At 33.5% G+C, this 21,756-nt stretch overlaps 1 protein-coding gene across 27 annotated transcripts in view; it reads left to right on the top strand.

The window, feature by feature from the left end:
* SOX6 (SRY-box transcription factor 6) overlaps positions 1-21,756 on the top strand; it is a 693,774-nt gene that overhangs the window by 437,890 nt on the left and 234,128 nt on the right. Inside the window, exon 1 of one of the 27 annotated variants that reach the window (XM_058688362.1) lies at positions 4,903-4,948. The exons of the other annotated variants lie outside the window; for them this stretch is intronic. Within the exon in view, the coding sequence (XP_058544345.1) occupies positions 4,918-4,948 (31 nt within the window). The 5' untranslated portion in view covers positions 4,903-4,917. Of the gene's footprint in view, positions 1-4,902; positions 4,949-21,756 lie in introns of those variants that run through there. 27 annotated transcript variants of the gene reach the window in all.

The raw sequence follows: 21,756 nt of genomic DNA, 5'->3' as shown, positions 1-21,756 counted from the left end.
TTGCTGATTTAGTTTGAATTTCTTTATTATTGTTAATGAAGAATCTGACGTAAATTTATTTGTAGTAAATGTCTCTTCCTTTGAGAATTGCCTGTTTATGTTGTTTGCCCATTTTTCTTTTAACGGATTTGTCTAGTTCTTATGGTTCTGTATGATTTTTAGTGTATATTTTAATGGTATTAACCTTGATGTCATGTATGTTTCATTTTATCATTTTCTTTTGCATTATGATTTTTATTGTCAAATCTCTCCCTCCCTTTTCATGCTCTTTTATGTTGGAGGTTTGTTTAGAAAGGATTCCCCCACTCTGCTATATTTTGTTCCAATTCTTTGACTATATTTTTAATCATTTAACCCTTTAATTCCTCTTGAGTATATTTTGATGTGTAATTTCAACTAGAGAAACAACTTAATTTTTTTCTTAAGCCATTAACCAAATATATCTGTATCAGTAATTAAATAATTGATCTTCTCTGTCTGACTTAAATAACATCTTTTACCATACTGATTGCATATTTGAAACCATTTGTCGGCTTTTGGTTTTATTCTATCGATCTATCTAAACTTTTATTACTACTGTGCTATATTAATCACTGTAGCTTTATGGTATCTTTGAAAAGTAAATATTGCAAGACCACATTCATAATTTTTCTTTAAGGTGTGTGCATACTTCTCTAAAGTTTATTTTAGGCTTACATTTAATTTAGTTAAGTGTTCATTAAAATCCCAAAATAAGTTTTTGAAAGATTATATTTATATGAAACTATAGGGTGAACTGACATCTTTATAGTATTGAATCTTTTCATTTAAAATCATTTATTCTTTTATGTCCCTCAATGATGATTTTTTTAAAATGTAGATTCTGTGTGTTTATTTTGATATTTTCTCTATAATATTTAATCTTTTTGCTTGCTCTCGTGAATGAGACATTCTTCATTCTGTTTTCTTTTTGTTATCATATTTAGGGATGCTAATGAATTTTGCTGGTTCATTTTATAATTTTCCTCTTTATCGAACTTATTAGCTATAATTATATTTCAGCTGATAGGTTTTCTCTTTTTTGGCAGTTATGCCCCCTTTTTTCATCCCTTCTCATATTACACTGCCTAGAATATCAATAATTATATTAAGTAAACATGTGATAGCAAGTATTTTGTAAAGTTTTTAATTTATGGATTTGTTTTTACTATTTCACCCCTAACTATTAAGATGTTTAAGATATTCTTTATTATTAAAAGAACATTCTAGTCATAGTTTATTAGGAGTTTCTATGAGAAATTGCATTTTATTTTATGGCATATCTTATTGGTTTTTGTTTTTCAAATTTACTGATGAAATAAACCCTGATTAGTCATGGTGCAGTCTTATTTTAATGTACCGAATAATTTTATTTCCTCATATTACAGTTGTTATTTTTGCATCTGTAATCATAAATGAGATTAGTTTGTGTTTTTCTTTATTTGTACTCTTTGTTCACTTTTTGTACCAGAGTTCGTGGTTGAATTGGAAAGCTTTCCCTATTTTTCTAAGCTGCGTAAAATATTGAATAGATAATGTGAGGATTACTTACTCCTTGAAATTCTGAGAGAATATACCCATAAAATATCTGGGCCTGGAGTTTTTGTTGCTAATTGTTTTTTTTTTTCTTTTTACATTTTCTATTTCTCTTTAAGTCAGTTTTTCCAGAAAAACATTTTCCTAGAATATTGTATATTTCACTGAGGTTTTCAAATACATTAATATTGTTTTAAAATATAGCATCACATATTTTAAGTTTTTTATTTTCTGTTATATATTCCATCTTAAATTTTGCATACTCATTTTCTATCCCTTTTGTCCTTCAATTTTACCTGCCAGTGGCTTATCTACTTATCTCTTTTCCCAATATCCCAGTAATTATCCAGTTTTTAGATTTATTTCTCAATTCTGCTGCCACTTGAGTATACCAACTACTCCATATTGTTTTTATATATTATCTCTCCCAGGCTTATTTCCTTATACTTTTTCTTTTGTTTGTTTTTGATACCCTATAAATTCCTAAACTGAATATTTCATTTTAAACATTGCTTATTTAACAATAAAGGTATTTTGGCCATGAATATGTTTGTAGAAATAGCTTTATGCATCCCATAAATTTGGGCTGTTAGAATTCTCATAGTCATTATTTTCTAAATAGTCCATACTTATATTATTTTCTGATTTTGTGCATATATATATATATATATATATATATATATATATATATATATTCTTCTTCTTTTGGATTCGAGAGTGGAATGAAGCTGGGGGAGGGAGGAAACATAGCTTCTATTATTATCATTGAAAAATTCTGTGCGGTGCGCTAGGTGCCTGAGTGAGAATTAAAGTATTGACAGTAGAATGATTAAGAGTAGTATTAAAAAAATGAATCTTGGGGCACCTGGGTGGCTCCGGTGTTTAAGTGTCTGACTCTTGTCTTTGGCTCAGGTCATGATCTCATGGTTCATGGGTTCGAGTCCTGCGTTGGGCTCTGGGCTGACAGTGTGGAGCTTGCTTGAGATTCTCTCTTTCCCTCTCTCTGCCCCTCCCTCACTTTTGTGTTTTTCTTTTTCCTCTCTTTCTCTAAATAAATAAATAAATAAATAAATAAATAAACTTAACAAAAAATTCCCTCCCTAATCCACGACCATAGAGAAGAACTTGAACATTTAATATGAATAATAATTAGAGATGTAGGGAAGTTTGACCTAGTATATGTTGGTTGGTTGATTGTAAGAGGATAAGAATTGTGTTTTAAGGAGTTAAGGAAATAATGAAATTATTCTCAATGTACAAAAGAATTTAGGAATAGTTAATGGCTATCTGGCATTGATACTGTTGGACTGCATTAAGAGAGAGTACCTCAGATATACTAGGAGTTCACAAAATATTTATGGAATGAATGGATGAATTTAAAAAACAAAATCTGGAAATTTAGCTGGAAATCTGGAAAATCTGGAAATCTGGAAATCTTAAACAGGGATATTGTAGAGGATATTAGAGGGTGTTCCTACTCTGGTGGAATGTTATCTTCATGACCTCCTAAAGTTTTTTCAAAATTAATACCAGTGTTTACTATATTTTCTTAATTATAAGACTAATCTTGAAAATGTTATCGATTTCCTGCCAATAAGTAAAATAGTACTTTTTGTAAGGTGCTTTATTTTATACAAAGGAAACAAAGGACTAAGACATCTACATTATTTTATTTGATCCTTATTATAACAATCCATTAAGGAAAATATTTTTATATTGATTTTATATATGAGTAAAAAGACTGTGAGAAGAAGTTACATGGCTTATGTGGGGTCAGTCAAAAGTTGTGGCAGCAGGTTTTGAATCCTGCCTCTATAGCCTCAGAATCTTATACTTCTTCAGTGGGAAAAGGAGAAGATAGACTCTGGGCTGTTTCTGCCTCCACAGTATACAAACAACCAAAACAGTTTCGCTTTTACCCTTTTCTATGTAAGTGAAGCAGTATTGCAAAGCTGGAGGACATATAGGTAATACAGTTTCTCTCTACAGAATTATTTATTTTGATCTGTACCTGAATGTAAGAGAGGGGGGAATCAGACGGTAGAAGGACACAAGGTAAGACAGAAGTACTGATAGGGTCCACAACCCATTTGAATGTTATGTTTGAGTTGTACCAAAGGAGTAAGGATGCCAGAATAATTATGGTTATGAGACATTTCTAAATGCAATGGTGACATACCTAATGAAATCAAGAGCACTAGGAAATCAGCCTCTGCCTCCATGGATAGGCCTAATCTTCTGTGGTTTATGTGAGAGAATCCTAGCCAGCTTCCCTGTTTTGCACACATGCCCTTCTATGCTGTGGCTGGCATCTCCTTGGTGTGAAGGCGCCTCCCTGGGCAGTGTGCCAGAGAAACAGTAATGCTGGTTGTGTTTGACTTAGCACAAACTGTTTGTGCTTGTGTTTGTCAAACACACAGATGATATGAGAGACAAAAAAATAATTATGTGATATGAAGCAAATAAGGAAAATAGTGTTTTCCTTCCTTGGTCATTTATGATTAATCATTGCAATATTTACATTTAGGGATTAAGGTAGATGTGCTCCTAGGTATATTCTGCTGCAGCTGAGAAAAATGATAGTCTCTTTCTGATAGGAAAAAAGTGGACTAAAAATTCCTTTAAACAGAAAGTTCTATAAATTATTCCCAGGGTTTTTCAAAGCTGTGACTGAAACACAATTGCTTATTATAGTTATTCAACTAATATGTCTAAGAGGCTTGTTTGAGAGCCCGAATGTTTCTGCCATACTTTACTATTAAAGGTTTTAAGTATTATTCTCTGTTACTTCATTAGGGTTGTTACTAAGAGAAATAAAATTAGGAACTGTGTTGCGTCAAATAGTACAAGCATATTACAGTTGTACTTGGTACAGATACTGAATTAAAAACATGAATATATTATAATATTGCCACTGTGTGTCACTGAGAGAGACTGGTTTCATTATTAGGTTTGATTGTGGACATAAATCTCTGGAGGAGAGCACAGGAACACAACAGTCTTAGTTGTTTGTTTGTTTTTTTGTCTCCAGTGTACCGTAGATCTTTGAAGACCAAATGGTGTAGGTTATTCTTGAAGTAACTTAAGCAGTACTGTTATCACCAAAAGGTCAGAATGGATCTAACAGCATTCCCACAGAATCAGTGTTCTGCATTCTAGGTTACTAGCTTAAATGCCGATTCTCTCTCCTAGTTTGTTCACTTTTCTAGTAAGGGCCTAAACTATATCTAAGTACTCTGATTACTCATTCCATACATTGCCCTTTCTACAGGATTCTCTGTTTTTTAGGAATAGTAATTTACAGTTATTTGTGTTTTCAGTTGTAGGCAATCACAGAAGGACTAGAGTGGTTTTCCAAGAGCTATGACTGTACACTTTACATATTCATTTATAAGTGAGTTTTTGTTGAATTTCCATTTATAAATTTACAGCAATTTCTTCATCTGAGGGAACTGAAAAAAATCTGGAAGTGTTTAGAGGAGAATCATTTGCCACTTTTCAACTTAAAGTCAGCAAAGTTCACATACCTAGTGATTCTTGCTGTTTCACAGGATAAAGGGTTAAAATAGTAATCTATCAATGTTTAGATTTCGTGTATTTTGAAAATTTTAAATTGTTATTTCTCAAGACAAATGCTGTATTGCTCTAGAGACCAGCTTGTGAAAGAGATTGAGAGCACATGTAATTTTCTCACTTTCCTGTTTGTATGAAATAATGTGGTAGAGTGTCACTATTTTCTGTATGAATTTTGTATAATTGTAGAACTTCAGAGTAATATCTAGAATTGTGGAATCTCAAAAGATTAGAGCTGAAGAAGCTTTGCATATTATGTACCCAAACTTCTTATTTTCCCTGTAAGGATCCCAACATCCAGAAAAGTAAAGTTACTGCTCTCAATCACATAGTAAATGACTAAGGTGGAAACTTAATATTCCCCCAGAATAGCATGTTTAACCCATCCATCTCACAGTCTTTTGGTCGTGTTGTAGTCAATAGTGAGCTATTATTTCTGAACCCATGAACTCCTTTTATTAACAGTAAATACATATCACAGCTGGTTTTATAGATATTTTTGCATTATAACACAGCAATACCCATAGTTTTAAAATTTATACTATTTTGCATGAATGTAAACATTTCAAAGCTTTCCTTTGTACTCTGTTATAAATAACTTTTACTTCTTTTGAAGTCTGTGTGATATACATGTAAGCAATTAAAACCTCTCCCCACTTGGGTTTGGAGACACAAGGTCTTCTTAATTAAAATTCAAACAAAAGCTGCTGGTAAAAATTACTACTATATGATTAAGGTCTGAAGTATTATGATACATTGGAATTGCTGTTAACTGTTGAGATTAAAAGAAATCGATCTGTTAGAGAAAAGATCAGTTGGCTCTAATTAGTGAAATCAATGTTTACATAAAAGGAAATGCTGAAGTTTAGTAACAAATTCTGGTTATAAATATAACACTGGATAAAGTTGTTTTTTGTTATTATTACATTGACCACATAATCATGCCTTAAATTCATTGAATAAAAATCTGAAACTTCCTTTAATAGTTATTATAATTAAAAACATAGAACTTTACTTTAAAATCATATCTAGTTTTAAAATTTTCAGTTTTATAAAATATTGTTATATATAAAAATAGCCAAAAATTATAAAATACTTCTATTGATTCCACTTTAAAAGGCTAATTTTAGCAATTGCTGAAGCCTGGAGTGGGAAAGGAGGCAAAATTGGTTAGAAGTAAGAAAGATACAAAGTATTCTTACACAATTATGATTACATTAAATATGTATTAGTCTATTTGGTGACATACCGAAATAAAAGAGAATACATTTTGATATAATTCAAAAATAAGACATTTCACTTTTTTCTCCCTGATTGCTGTGATGAAAATAAACATTATAACCAGCATGGAGAAGCAAAACTATTACTAATTGCAGCCTAGATTTTAAGTAAAATGAAGGTCATTAGCAATTTCCTGGAAGCCATTCAGATTGCTTACCAGGAAATGGTAGCTAGCAGGACATCTGTAATCCTCCTGTGTGGAATTAGTGAAAACATACTGAAGCTTTAATGATGTGTGTTAGACTTAGGTTTATGGTGGAACCTTTCTCCATCAAAGTAGCTCATATTTCATTGAATACAAATGATTTTTATTTCAGTATTAGAGTATAAACCCAGAATTGAAAATAGCCTTTAACATCTATCCGTATATACATACCTAATACACACCTGGAGAACAGAGTATGGCTCATAGTGGAATAAGAGATGACAGGGTAACAGAAGAACAGACAGTAGGAATCTGGAAGTGAAATGTGTTTGGGCAAATAGAAAAATTTCTTCCATAACTTGGAATGCTGATTTCACAACAGTTTGAGAGGTGAATGTAGTCCCGTTTTTAGTAGCATCTTCTTATCACAATAAAGAAATAAACAAAGTTGAGTGTTAAGTGAAAATACCTTACAGGACATAAATTTAAGTCTGGCTTACTCTGCATTGTTTTGGGAGATATGGGGTCACTGATTCAGAGACTTTTAGCATAGCATCTCCACATTACCTGAATTATTTGGCTTAATAAGGGTAACATCTCTGGAACTATAAAGGGTGACAGTGTGAAACGGAGGAGAGCATATATACTCTTCAGTTTGTGTAGAAAATTATATACATACAGAAAATTTCTGGAAGGATATTTAATAAACTGTTAACAGAAGTTGGCTATGAAGTAGAAAATAAAAGATATGGGACAGGCTGCTTTTTAAACTTTTACTGTATAGTTTGTACGGTAGGTTGGTTTTTTTTTAAACCATGTGTATGCATTGCTTTTTCAATACAAAAGACTAATTAAAAAAAAAGACTGCAGTCCTCAATGAAGATGAAAAGAACTGATTTCCTTATTTTTGTACAAGAAAGCATGAATGATACTACTTACTTCAGATTTTGTTGAGAGGGTTAGAGAGAGAATATGTATTATTTGGTGTAGTATAGAGTAAGTAGAGAATCTGAAAATACTACAGGAAGCAACAACATTTGGCATAATTTAGTACTGGAACCAGTAAATATTTATTGATAGAATGATGAAATACAGTCCTCAAACTTTTTTTCATCTCAGGAGTCTTAGAGTGTATTGAAGATTCTAAAATTCTTTTGTTCATGTGACTTATAACTATTAATACTTAATTATGTTAGAAAATAACCCTGAGAAATAAAAAAGTATTAATTCATTTAAAATTTATAAAATTAAATCTGCTACATATTAACATAAAACCCATTTTTATGACAAATATTGAATATATGAATATATTTCCTAAAGTAAAAATGATTTAGTGAGAAGAATGACATTGTTTTACAGTTTTGCAAATCTTTTTAATGTAGGTTTTAATAGAAGAGAGTTGGACTCTCTCATACCTGCTTTTGCATTCAATCTGTTTGATACATTTTGATCGAAGTATACGAAGAAGTTGGCCTAATATGCATATGTATATCTTGTAGCATTTTCACACAATTGTGAATTTTCTTCTTTGATTCTACATCAAATATCACAAGTGTTGGTTTCTTAAAGGTTAGGTCTAATGTAGGATCTGAAACCATATCAGTGAACTTTCAATACTTTTACATTAAAATACATTGGTCCAGGGGCACCTGGCTGGCTCAGTCAGTTGAGCATGTGACTCTTGACCTTGGGGTTGTGAGTTCGAGCCCCATGTTGGGTGTAGAGATAGCTTAAAAAAAATCTTTAAAAAATCCATTTGTCCAATTTTAACTCTGAATGAATCTTTTGTTCCATGCATGATTTTGTAATGCCATGCATTAGGCTTTTAGGTTATATTGTCACTGAGTTGTGCAGCTCTTCCTTACGTTGGCACATTTCATCACATAGTATCAAAAAATCAAATTCATCAATATTACTATTAATCATATCAGAAAAAATTTTTTTTAGTATTTGGAAAGTGTTATGCTCATGATGGCAGATAGAAGTTTTCTGAAATTCTGATTTTCCCTTGAAAGTTCAAATTATATTTTAACCAATGCTATAAGGTTTTTTGTTTTTTGTTTTTGTTGTTGTTTTTGTTTTGAAGTGGGAGGCTCTCTTGGCAAATGTTAAAGTACAGGTAAGGATATTTTATCTTGTTCTTTTAAATGAAATTGGAGGTCTATGCAAAAAACTATGAAAAATTTCAGCTAGCAACTAGAACAATAGCACAAGTGATTTTCCTCGAGACAGCTATGATACTTAGGTGTAATAAGCAGTGGGATGCTTCCCATTTCATCACATAGAATCTTAAGAACTAATTTTTTAACTCTACACCCAACATGGGGCTTGAACTCATGACCCCAAAATCAAGAGTTGCATGCTCTACCGATTGAGCCAGCCAGGTGCCCCTCATCACACAGAATGTTAAAAATATGTGTACTTAAAAGTCATTATTTAACACATTAGTTTACTATTTTATCAAAGAACTACTTAATTGAAACTGATTTTTTTTGTTTTACTACAAGTGTGTGGTGGTGAAGAATACAATTACTACTAGTAGAGTTAGGTGCCTTTGATTCATGCTAGAGGATGAGCAGTTTTAACCCACTATTTCATTCATTCGCATCATCAGTGTTAGTGTCAATGTTGTAACATACAACTAATACCTTAGTATTATTATGAAAACAGTGTCGACCTTAGGGACACCTTGGAGACTCCCCTGGGACTCCAAGGGGTCCATAAATCACACTTTGAGAACCACTGGACTAGAACTTTAAAATAGAGTAGCATATAATTACCTTGATAATAAATCAATTTGTCAGTAATAACTACAAAGCAAATCAGTTACATATAAGAGTTCAAAGATTCTGTGAAGACGCTAAATGAAGTTATTGACTTAAAGAACTTAGTTGCTTTCTCCCCTGGAACAGGAATTGTGGCATAATAAACACAGGGTGTAGAATTGATCAGATTTGGGTTTGAATTATTGTATAAACTGAACTATTTATTTATTTATTTATTTATTTATTTATTTATTTTACTCTCAGCTTTTTAATCTGCAAAGTGGGGGAAAATACATGCACTTCAGGATTACTGTCAATGATTGTAAAATGACTAATAAAATAAATCCTTAGTAAATAGTAGTTTGCCAGTAGGAATAGATATGAGAGTATTTCATTATGTGCCACCCAAAGGGACCTGGAACCATTTATTACCTCTTGTAGCACCAATTATTCCATAGGAAATGATTAGATATGTATAAAATTGAGAGGAAGTTCTAACACTCTAAGAAATCCATATTATCACCCACATCAAATTTACAGTATAGTCCATGTCGCCAATACTGTTTCAACCAAAAATAATGATCACTTTATTGATAATTAGCTTACATTTTTCAGGTAATCTAGGTCTGGAGAATGAAAAGCAGCCTAATCAGCTCTGTTCCCATCTTATTACAGATAGCTTAGCTATCATTTATCTGCCAAGTCCTTGTCGTAGTATTAAGTCACCTTACTTAAGTATAAGTAAAATTCTCTTACCCAAAACTTTAAAGAAACTTTCCATACAGTTTTGGTTCTGGCATTTTATTATAGCAGTAGCTAAAACTTAGAGGTCTTACTGTGAAAATGAGATTTTCACATGTATCGCGTTTGGACATACAGTTGCTATGAATTTTTTTTTTTAGTGTAACATTTGGGATAGATGAGATTTCCATACATATGCATTTATTATTTTATAATTAAAAGTTATGCACAGAGTTTTAGTAAGCATAAAATATAAAAAAGTTTTATAATTTTTATATACTATTATTAAATTCCTCTATTTCACTTTAGTCTTCTTTGTTCAAATAAATGTAAGAAGTTTAAAAATATATATTTGTGATAATATTTATATACAGCTGATTCTTAGAAGAAAAATATGTGGGAGAGTAATTCATCTCATTGCTGTTTATAGGCCCAGGAATGCTCTGTGCCTAGCGCCCCACGTGCCAGGGGGTGTCCTCGGTATTTCTTTACTCTAGAGTCAGCTCTTGACAATTCTCATGGGATATATATGTCACATTAAGAGCTGGCCCATACTACTAGACCTCCCACACACTTACTATTTAAGTCATTTGTCTGAATTAAAAAAAAATCTAAGGCTAACCACTTAATAAAATGTGTGTATTTTCATCCAAATGGTGTTTTCATGAATAAGACCCTTGAAATAGGCATAAATTGTACATTATTCTCTACATTTTTAAATGTGTTGCTACTGTTGGTAATTACCACTGAGTGCATATTTAATGCACTGAGGAAATTTGATGCAATTATTCCGTTTATTTGTGATTCCCCTTCAATCCAAATGTCTGCATTAAACTATTGAAAAAGAAAACTACAGAGAATTTAGGTCATTTAAAAAATGCACACATTTTCTGAACTCTGCTTGTAAACTTGTATTGCACTAACCAAAATAAAATTAAAATGAACCCAACATTATAAAACATAGGGTTCAAAAGTTTAGGTAATTTTGAATAAAATTACCTTTTAAATATAACCTTAAAGAATTTGGGCCAATTGCAAGGCTACAGTCTTACAGAAGTCAATAAGAGGCACGTATAACTGAGCTCAAAATTTAGCTAGTTTAACTTAAGACAAATTCTTTTTCCTCAAGCCTCTTTTCAGTACTTAGAACTTGATTACACCCGGAAATGGATTGAATAGACACACGTTGGTAGCTTTTAGGAAGTCTTTTTACAAAATGGCAGGGTCCACAGAGGGAAGGTCTGTCTATTCCATGAGAGCCTAGCATTTTTTAAAGCTTACAGAATTTGGGTACTGAAAAAGATCTCTAATGCTGAAAGAGCCTGAAAACATGAAGAGTGCAAGAGGAGTCCAGCTTTTGTAGGTCCTCTTTTTAATTTTCTCCTTTGATCATAAGTTGGTAAGAAAAGTGCATGTGTTTCTCAAAAATGATTCAATATCATTAAAATGGTTTGGCGAGGGAATAGAGCAAGGCAGAAGAACACAGGTATTAAATGGGAAGGAGGAACTCCATATCCATTTTGTTCAGTAGGCATTATCTGATGTTCCCTTTCAAGTTAATATGCAACTATTCGTTGTACATGTTTTAATAATATTCTTAAACATCTCTCTAGGGCTAAGGAAGAGCTGAGATTTAAAATGAGATCTATCTCATGGCTTTAAAAATATGTTTCTTCATGTAATAGTCATGAGAGACCTGTGTTCTTATGCTTAAAGCTACGAGTTACATTCCTATTAACATTTGTTTAACTAGGCTTCCATCACAACAGGTGCACAATTATTTTTATAAGTAAAATATTATCAGCCTTCAAAATTAGCCAGGGCAAAATGCAAGTTGTCTGATTAAATAATCAGAGCTGATACTTAAAATACATTTGATTTCCACAGGAATTTTAAAATGCAACGTCCCAGTCTCTTCTGATATGTTGAGGGAGTTGCAATTGTTTGTAGTATGTAAGTAGTGGCTTTTATTGTAACTAGTTTGATACATTTCACATAATTCAGTTGACATTATGAGACACACTACTAAAAATATAATAATAGTTTATTACTTCTAGCCTAACATTTTAATCTACTAATGAAATAGTATGCTTCCTATTAAGTCAGTAAAAGAAAAAGAAGTGACTCTTTTTCTTTGAGGACTCTTCTAAGTTCAACTAAAAGCCACATTAGTTTAAAAAGTCAAAATCCAGTGTATTCTTATTTAAATTTGATTTCTGGAGGTTTAAAAAATACAAATATATATTTCAGATCAATAATGTATAAATCATATACACCATAATTATTGAGTATCTTGGGGAACAATAAAGACTCCCAAGTGTTATTGTAAAACAAATAAGAAACTAAAGTGAACAAAAGGAAACAAAACTAAACGTGTGAACCCTACACACACACACACACACACACACACACACACGCACACACCCCTCTGAACTAAACAAGAAGCTTCTTTCATAGGCACCTTCACCATGGTTAAGAAGTGCTACAACCGTGCAGCTGTTAGAAACCAATTACAGGCAGGTAACTGTTTGTTTTCATATCTAAATCTGTTTGTCAATCAGGAGAATGCAATGAGTCAGAAAAGGGGATCTCAAATACAAACCACAGGGTAAGGCAGAGCACCTGGAATGGGTCCAAGCCACAAGAATTAGGGCAGGAGTATAGATGGAATCAAAACCATACATGTGCACATGGCTCCTGTCTTTGACCAACTTTTCAAATAGACTCAGAAGTAGAGATTATTGGAGAAAAATGTGAGTTTTCTATTGAGAGCAGTCTGATTTTAAGGTTTGTTAGAAGAGTGTGGTTATTTATAGAAGAGTGATTGTAGAAGACATCTACAGATCTTTACAAATGTAAGACATTTCTAAAATTTGCTCATAATCATCCTTTTTAAATGAAGGTTTAAACTTATTTTTTAATATTATAAACAAGTAGGCTTTTACTGCTTTGAAATTCATCTGTGACAATTTCCAGCTAATATAGTTATTAATGAAAAAACTTTAGTTTTTTCTGGACCCAGAGATACATTTCTACTCAAGTTAGAAAAACCACCTTTACTGTTTAAATATGCAATTGTCCTTGGGTTGCAAGATTTCAAGAGACAGTGAAGGATGCAGAGTGCTTTACATAAATCTATATGGCTAGAAGTTTTTCCATGCTGAAATGTGGGAAAACCTACTGAGACCCTCAAGTTTAAGCTGGTAACATCAAGGGAGCATAAATAGAAGTTTATTAAGAGTGGTAAAGAAAATGAAATGGGCACAACCATTCTGTGGTTTTGCTTAAACATAGGCTTTCATACCCATTGAGAGTCCTGGAGCTCTTTTATTTTTCCAGCCATAGTTTAGTGCCAATAGGCATTTGCCTTGAAGCATGATGGCTCTTCTCTAGTCTCCATAGTTGACTGTGTATTTCTCAGCCATGATACCACAGTTTAGGGTTGCCCTCCCAGCTGGATGCTGAAAAGCATTTTCCTGGAATAATTGGTACTTGTCCCAGGTCTTCTTCTTTGCATATTTTTCAGTTTTGGTGTCAGGAAGAAGAGGAGGGGATCACCACCACTTGAAGTGGTGCTCTCTCTACCTGGACCATATTTTTAATATTTACAAAGGCTTGTCTGAGATGGAATCAGAATGAATGATCAAGAAACAAATGAGTAAGAAGTGATGAATTAGATGAATTGAAATACTGGAGAAAAATAATTATGATCTTTTTCAATTTAGAAAGAAGAGTTTACTTAAGATTACAGGAAGGGCCCTGAGGAGATTCTCTGTATTGTATTTCCTAAAACAAACTAGAGGTAGGACCAGGAAAAAAAAATCACTTTTTTTCCCTTCATGATGAACTTATTCTTACTGTGGTTGACACTGAAAGAAGCTTTCCTACTAGAACGTGAATCTCAGAACCAGGAAAGGATCTTTAGAATTGATCTCATCCATCCCTCTGCTTCCAAGAAGGAATGCATTTATAGAATCTCAATCAATCCACAAATCTTTTTTTTCCCAGTGCTTATTATTTGCCTACCATTGTGTTAGACTATGTAGAGTTTACAATACTTCGTATTTTCTACCAGTCAGACATGAGAAATGCTTTTTTTAATTTTTTTTTTTAAATAGGTTTTTAAAAACCTACAGAGAGGCATGAGAGGAGGGTGCTGTCAAAAGCAAAGACTAACATTTATTGGGCAAATATAGTGTGTCACAGTGCTTTTGTTTATTTTATCTTACTTAATCCTCAAACCAATGGCATGAGGTTGGCATCATCATCTTCCTTTTGCAAAGGAAGGAACAGAGTCTCAGGAGAATTTTTCTCAAGACACCAAGATAATAATGAACAATCCAGGATTTGAATGGAGGACTATATAGTGCTTCAAGTTTATGTTCTTTCCACCAAAACATGCTAATATCTCTTTGGGTCATTATTGGGACACATTTCCCCATGCATTTCCCAAGTCTTCCATATGACTCTTTGAGCTAAATAAACAAGCAGAAAAACAAAAACAAAATTAAAGAAATAACAAAAACCAAAGTTACTTTTTTCTTTTTAGATTAGTGGGATTTTTTTTTCTTTTTAATATATATAGTTCTTCTATTCACATTTGGCTACTGTAGATTTCCCTTTTTTCTATTAATTTAAATGAATCAGGTTTGGGGATGTTGTCTTTTAGTATCTTTTACGTTTTTTAATTTGCTGTCAAGGATTATTTAATATTATTCTGGCTTTTTAGGAAAATCTGATCTACAATTCAACAGTGAATCATCTCTGGTTATTTGACAGTTGACAAAGTGCCTGGGTATGTCATGAAAGTGATTGTAGAACAGAAACTTTAGAAACTCTGAATGCTGTCTAGACTATTAGTATCTTTACATTTCTAGCATAGTGGCATGTATTTTTGTGTGTCTACTGCAAAAATTTATGAACCATGAATAGAATTTTAATAATAAATTATAATGTGGTTAATAATTAAAGTTAGGAAAAATAGTTAGGGGAAGATTGTCATCTCTCACATACAATGACCACTTACTATTATGCCTATAATCCGTATCTCACACTGGAATCTATTAATTATTTGTATCAAAGTTCTTTCAATTCATACCACAATTTTCCAATATCTCTCCAAATATTTTAGAAATAAGCTTTGTTCTTTGCTCATTGAGAAAATGAAATAGCTGGTACTAATGGAATAACAGGTGTTTTAAATGTGGGGATGTACAGAGGACACTGTTAGTTTGAGGATTAAGTCACCAGATTATCTTAAACAGTTTCCAGTTCAAACAATTTTAATTTCTTGAGAAGAAGACCATGAGAAATCAGACCCAGGAGTGTGCTTAAAAAATCTCACAGGTTAGGGGCACCTGGGTTGCTCAGTGGGTTAAGTGTCTAACTTTGGCTCAGGTCATAATCTCGCATTCCATGAGTTTGAGCCTCACATCCGGGCTCTGTGCTGACAGCTCAGAGCCTGGAACCTGCTTTGGATTCTGTGTGTCCTTCTCTCTTTGCCCTGCCCCTGTTCTCTCTCGCTCTCTCAAAATAATAAATAAACTTTAAACAATTAAAAAAAAAGAAATCTTGCATGTTAAAGGCATCTGGATGGCTCAGTTTGTTGAGCATCCGACTCTTGATATCGGCTCAGGTCATGATCTCACAGCTGTGAGATTGAGCCCAGCATGGGGTCTGCCCTGGCAGTGTGGAGCCTTCTGGGGGTTCTCTCTCTCTCTCTCTCTCTCTCTCTCTCTCTCTCTCTCTGTCTTTGCCCCTCCCCCACTCATGTGCACTCATGCTTGCTTGTGCTCTCTCCCTTAAAATAAATAAATAAACATTAAAAAAAATCTCATATGTTAGATACCTTAGGTCTGGCTAATGTCATGAATGAGGATATAACTACTGAATTTTTTTGGCAGCAAGTATCATGTAGTCAATCAACACTGGCATTATAGGAGCTGGGGATAATGATTATTGATGTAGCTGAGTCACCCTAAGTGAGCAGAGATGCCCAAGGACACAAGATAGAAACATGAAACACATAAAGCAGGTATCCCAGCACCTATAGGTTAGATAAGAAGAGTCAAATGTAACCTCTGCTAAAAATGAGAATCAGGACATAAGATATGGAAGGCCTGGGTAGTAGGTACCCAGTAATTTAGCACTTGATAGGAGATGAGAACTAGGTCACTGCCAATGTTGCCAAGAGGAGAGTGTTGTGACCTCTGATCCTAGGGCAGAGAGTGTCCAGTCTTGGCTATCTGCTTAGTACAGAGACCAATATTTATGGCTAGATAAAAGGAAAATTTTTCTAGATTACATTAAATCTGTGCTTCCCACTATAGAAGTTATTTGCCACATGTTGACTATTTAATAAATTCAAATCAACTAAAACAAAGTTAAAATTTAGTTCCTCAATCACATGAACCACATTTCAGATACTTATTACCACATGTGACCAGGGCTACCGTATTGGTAGCAAAGATATAGAACACTTTCATTATCACAGAGAGCTCTATTTGACGATGTTGTTCTATACTATAGCAGTCATAAAGACTATCCTTCTAATACTGTCAAAATGTAGAATCTACAGCTATCTGTAATAAGACATCCCTATGACAGTGTACATTAAAGAAGCCAAAAAAATGTTATTATGTCAAATTTAGTGAGGTTTCTGAAAACAGTATTTTGATGGAAGAATTATATGAAGTTTTGAAATTGGTGTTCATATTGTTTACTGATTTGCATATTGTTGCAATAAATAGAGTTTTTTTTCACTGAGGAGCATCTATTAAAAAACCTATGGGAATGGATCATAACTTATATACAGAACTGCTGAAATTATATTAAAATCTATTTTTCTCACATGTATACTGTGTGCTTGGTGAAGCATTTTGGTTTTTGTGTTACTTGAAATTATCTCATCTCCACTGATGGCCGAAGGGAAAGCTGATCCTTCTTTCTTTCATCAAACTGTCAACAAAGCAGCTTCCTGTTTTGAGTACTATTTTTCATTGTGTTTAATACAAATATTTTTAAGTATGCTTTTTCATTGTATTTAATACAGATTTTGTGTTTAAGTATGTGTCAGAGTCAAAAACAATGCACAAGGAAAGACAGAAAGGGAGACATTAGACATGCTAAGGAAAATGGAGTAAACTTTTAATTTTTTTTCCCTGTCAAAGTACATTAAACTCTCAGAGAGAACCATTTGCATTTATGTCAGTATCTAACTTTTCTCTGATATCTTACACCCATGACCCTGAGAGTTACCCCCCACTCAATTTTGTGGCTTCTAGAGGAAAATCCAAATATCTTTGTTTGGGGGTACTGCTTTTTGGCTTTGGCAAAGGTTCTTGAACAGACCTGGCCACTGATATGGAATCAAAATACATGGGGTAGACATAGCTTGTTGATTCCACACTGGCTTAAAAATTAACTAGGCAATTTACAGAAGAGGATGCATGAATACTAGAGAAATGCAGATTAAAGCAATAATAAGATACCATTTCATATCTATCAGACTGGCAAAAATTAAGTGTCAGGAGCTGGAATTCTCATAAACTACTTGTGGGAGTGTAAGTTTATATATCTACTTTGAGTTTAGCTAGGTCTAGCAAAGTTGAAGATGCGCGTATTCTGTGAACTATCCAACTTTTATATGTATATATTTATCTCCTAAAGCAACTCTTGCATGTGTATAAGAATGTTCACTATAGCATTGTTTATAAGAGCAATCAAAATAAAGAAGCAGTCAGAATAAACAACAGCTATATATATATCAACATGTATGAATTTAAAAATATGATATTAAATGAAAAAAGAAACAAAATTATGTATCTGGTACAGGATATAATATACAACTGAAAACATGTAAAAATACCACATTTTCTTACAAACTCATATGTAACAGCAATATGAAAAAAGGTATTGAAAGGATAAACGCTAAACTAAGTACATTAAATTTAAAAAATAAAAGCAGGCTCTGCCCTGAGGACACAGGAAACAAACAAATAAATGTGATTTGTTATTAACTGTATTCGACACTCCCTTAGACTACCCATAGTGCTTTCTCTTTGCTTTACCAACAGAAGCTTTCAAAGTTGCTTAAGTCCTCTTTGTTTAAAACCTGACTGTTGGCTTCTCCTTGACTTCTTGTTACAGGATAGGTCAGGTTATCTGTGTCTTCAGATAATCAGAAGAAATTCTTTTTACAAAAACAAAACTTTTCCATTAATAGGGCATTTTAGATAGCACCTTCAGGACACCCTATGAATCCCAACCCTATTTTCATTTATTTATATTTTCATTAATTCCAGTCTTGTGTCAAAAATTTTTGAGAGGCTTTTATATGCTAAGTATTGGGAATACAAAAATGACTAAGAAATGGTTTGTTCCATAAGGAGCTCACAGTCTATAATGGCATACACAGTTATTTACAACACAGATAATTACAATTTTTTTTTAGCTCATGCTTTAGAGGATGCTAAAAAGGGAATTGATTATAATATTACTTAAGTTTTTTTCCCTTCAAAGTAAATAAAAGAATAATGTCTTGAAGAAAGAGAATCATTTGTATTTATAGATCAGTGTCACATTTTTTCTGGTATCTCAAATCCATGACAACTAGGGTTAAAATTTATGTTTCCAATCAGGCCTCCTTGAGCTCCAAATTTATATATCCAATTTTCTACTGTACATTTCTACTTGGACATTTTAAATTTAACATGTCTGTAATGGAATTCCTAAATTTCTTTCCCAGATCTACTGTACCTAAATTCTTTCCCATCTCAATAAATATCAACTCTATTCTAGGTGCTCAGATCACAAACCTTGAAGTTAACCTTGATCCTCATTACAAGTTAACCTTGATCCTCATAGTTTCCATTTGCCCCTCTTTATGCCTTCTAAACTCACTCTGTGTACCAAGAGCGCTGATGAGTGAGTTCTCTTTCTCTTTGACTTCCATTTGGGTTCAACCAATGAGAGGCACTCAGGAGAGCTGAGGGAGAGTAAGGTTGGTGTCCTTTTCCTCTCCACAGCTCTTTCCTTGCCATATTGCTGTAGGATGGTTGTGACCCTTTCATGACCCTCTCCGTACAACTACGTTCTCTTGGTTCCAGCCACCATTCTTTCCCCAACAGCTTCATTCTATAACTAGCTCTTGGGTATATCATTATGCCTTGTTGTCTTCCTTAAAACTTGCCCCATATTTTTGTAAATACTTTATTTAACTCTTCTCAAATTATCTAGTGTAAATGTGCCATTACCATTACTTGGTCCAGGCCAGTCTATCTTGCTTGAATTATTGTGCTAGCCACTCAGCTGACATCCCCTGCTTTCTCCCTTTTCTCCATATAATCTGTTTTCCATAGAGAAGCTATAGGTTGATCCTTTTAACATGTCAGTTAAATCCCATCACTCCTTTGTCTGAAAACCCTCTAATGGACCCCCATATTAATTTGAATAAAGGCCAAAGTCCCTATGATTGCCCAAAAGGCCCTACGGGATAGCTATGGTCCTCTCTTTCTTGTCTAACTTCATTTCTGTTACATTCCTAAGGGAAAACTGTTTCTCTTCTCAAAACACTTCTGACACAAAAAATGTGAGTTTTCCATGCCAAACAATTCTTCAGTGCTCTGTGGACACCAGCTGGGTGTCCTACGATTTAATTAAATTCTCATACTAACAAACCAGAGTTAGCACAGACTGCCCCCACAACAGGTTAAAGGCTTGATCCCACATGACTGGCCCCCCTACTTCAGACACCAATTACAAGTCATGGGTCCCCAAGTTATCCACACTTCTGTCCAAGTTGGATACAAATCAGTGGCTCCCCAAACCCCTATTCGGTTTGATTATTTGCTATCATACCTCACAGAACTCAGGAAAATTCTCTACTATTACTTTTTTATTATAAAGGATACAAATGAATCACAAGATGAAGAGCTACATGGGGCAAGGTCTGGAAGGTTCCCAGTGTAGGAGTTCTTTTCCTGTTCCAGGAGTTTCTTCCCGGAGGGATGCTCCACCCCCTGGGGTAAGGATGCATTCACCAACTCCGGAGCTCTCTGGACACCTCTGTCTAGAGTTTTTATGGGGCTCCATTATACACATAGGTATGGTTGATTAAATCATTGGCCATTGGTGATTAACTCAATCCCCAGCCTCTCTCCCCTTCTCAGAGGTCAAGGGTAGGGCTGAAAGTTTCAATTCTCTAATCACATAGTTGGTTCCTCTGGCAGCCAGCTCACATCCTAAAGCTATCTAGGGGCTCATTAACTGTCACCTCATAAACATAGACTCAGGTATGGTTGAAAGGGGCTTATTATGAATAATAGATACTCCTCTCACTCTTATCACTCAGGAAATTACAAAGATTTTTGAAGCTCTATGCCAGGAACTGGGGATGAAGACCAAATATATATTTACTCTATCAAAATATCACCTCTTCTTTTTGCTCTTTTTTGTTCATCATATGTTTACCTACTAATGTTCCTCAAACAGGCACGCACCTCAGGACCTTTGCGTTTGTTGTTTATTCTTCTTGGAATGCTCTGCTCCTAAATGTTCCATGGATCATATTTTCAGCTCTTGCTTAATTCAGTTCTTGCTTAGTTGACATTCTTGGAGAGACCTATTGTGACTGTCTTATTTAACACTGGAACCTCTTCTACCTACTTAGCTTTATTTTTTTCTATAACATTTACTGCAGCTTAATATACTTTTTATTTTTTAATTTCTTTTATTATCTGAGTTCCATGACTGGAAGGTAAATTGCATGAAAACAGAGTATGTGTGGGTTCACTGCTTGACCCAAGGTATATAAAAAATATTTATTCCGTGAATTATTGACTGAATGTAGTGAATTAGAAAGGCACACAAGAAGCCTGTGAGGGTCGGAGAAGACTGAGAAATTGGTTTTATTCTTCTGTTTTCTCACCCTGGCTTCACCAATATGCTACCACTTCTGAATGGAAATTCTAGTTAGTTTGTGCCTCCAGACCACAAAATCTGTCAGCTCACTATGCCAAGAGGCAGATCTAAAATTTGAAACTCAGTTGCAAAACATTCCTCTTTTAAATGAACATCACAAATGCAAGACTCAAGTAAACAAAAGCATAGACAGTTTTGTTTCCATTGGAAAGGACAATAGTTCTAGAGTGTGTATTGCTTCCTAGTATGATTTTTCTTGACATGCTTTTTTCAAGGCAAGCTTTATGATTAATGAATTGGCAATACCAAAAACTTTAATGTGCAATTTAATAATTTTGTTCTTTAATAGCAAGAGGAATTATGAAAAAGAGATTACTTAATTTTTTTCATAAATAGCAATTTAACTGAGGGAAGTTGCCAGTAAATATCTGCTTAGTGGTTTTATCATATCTCATATACAAGATTTTCTGTATTTTTCCTCAAACATACTTTATACTATGAAGCTTCAATTAAGACACCAAAATTTAAATCAGATATCAAATTTCAGTTCATATTAAATAACTACAAGGAATCTTAAAAGATCCATCCTGTTTTTTTCATTCATATTTCACAGAAATTTTAAAAAAGGGACAGTTTGTATAAAATCAGTAAGAATAGCTAGACAACAAAAAGGGAACTTCTTTTGTGAATATATATATATATATATATACTGAATATATATATACTGTTTGTTGACCATTGACATACAAATTTTTCTCATAGTCTAATTAAATCTGC

This window comes from Neofelis nebulosa, chromosome 10 (assembly GCF_028018385.1).
Source record: "Neofelis nebulosa isolate mNeoNeb1 chromosome 10, mNeoNeb1.pri, whole genome shotgun sequence".
In the NCBI taxonomy this organism is placed as follows: Eukaryota; Metazoa; Chordata; class Mammalia; order Carnivora; family Felidae; genus Neofelis; species Neofelis nebulosa.
This window is presented reverse-complemented; position numbering and strand designations above follow the sequence as displayed.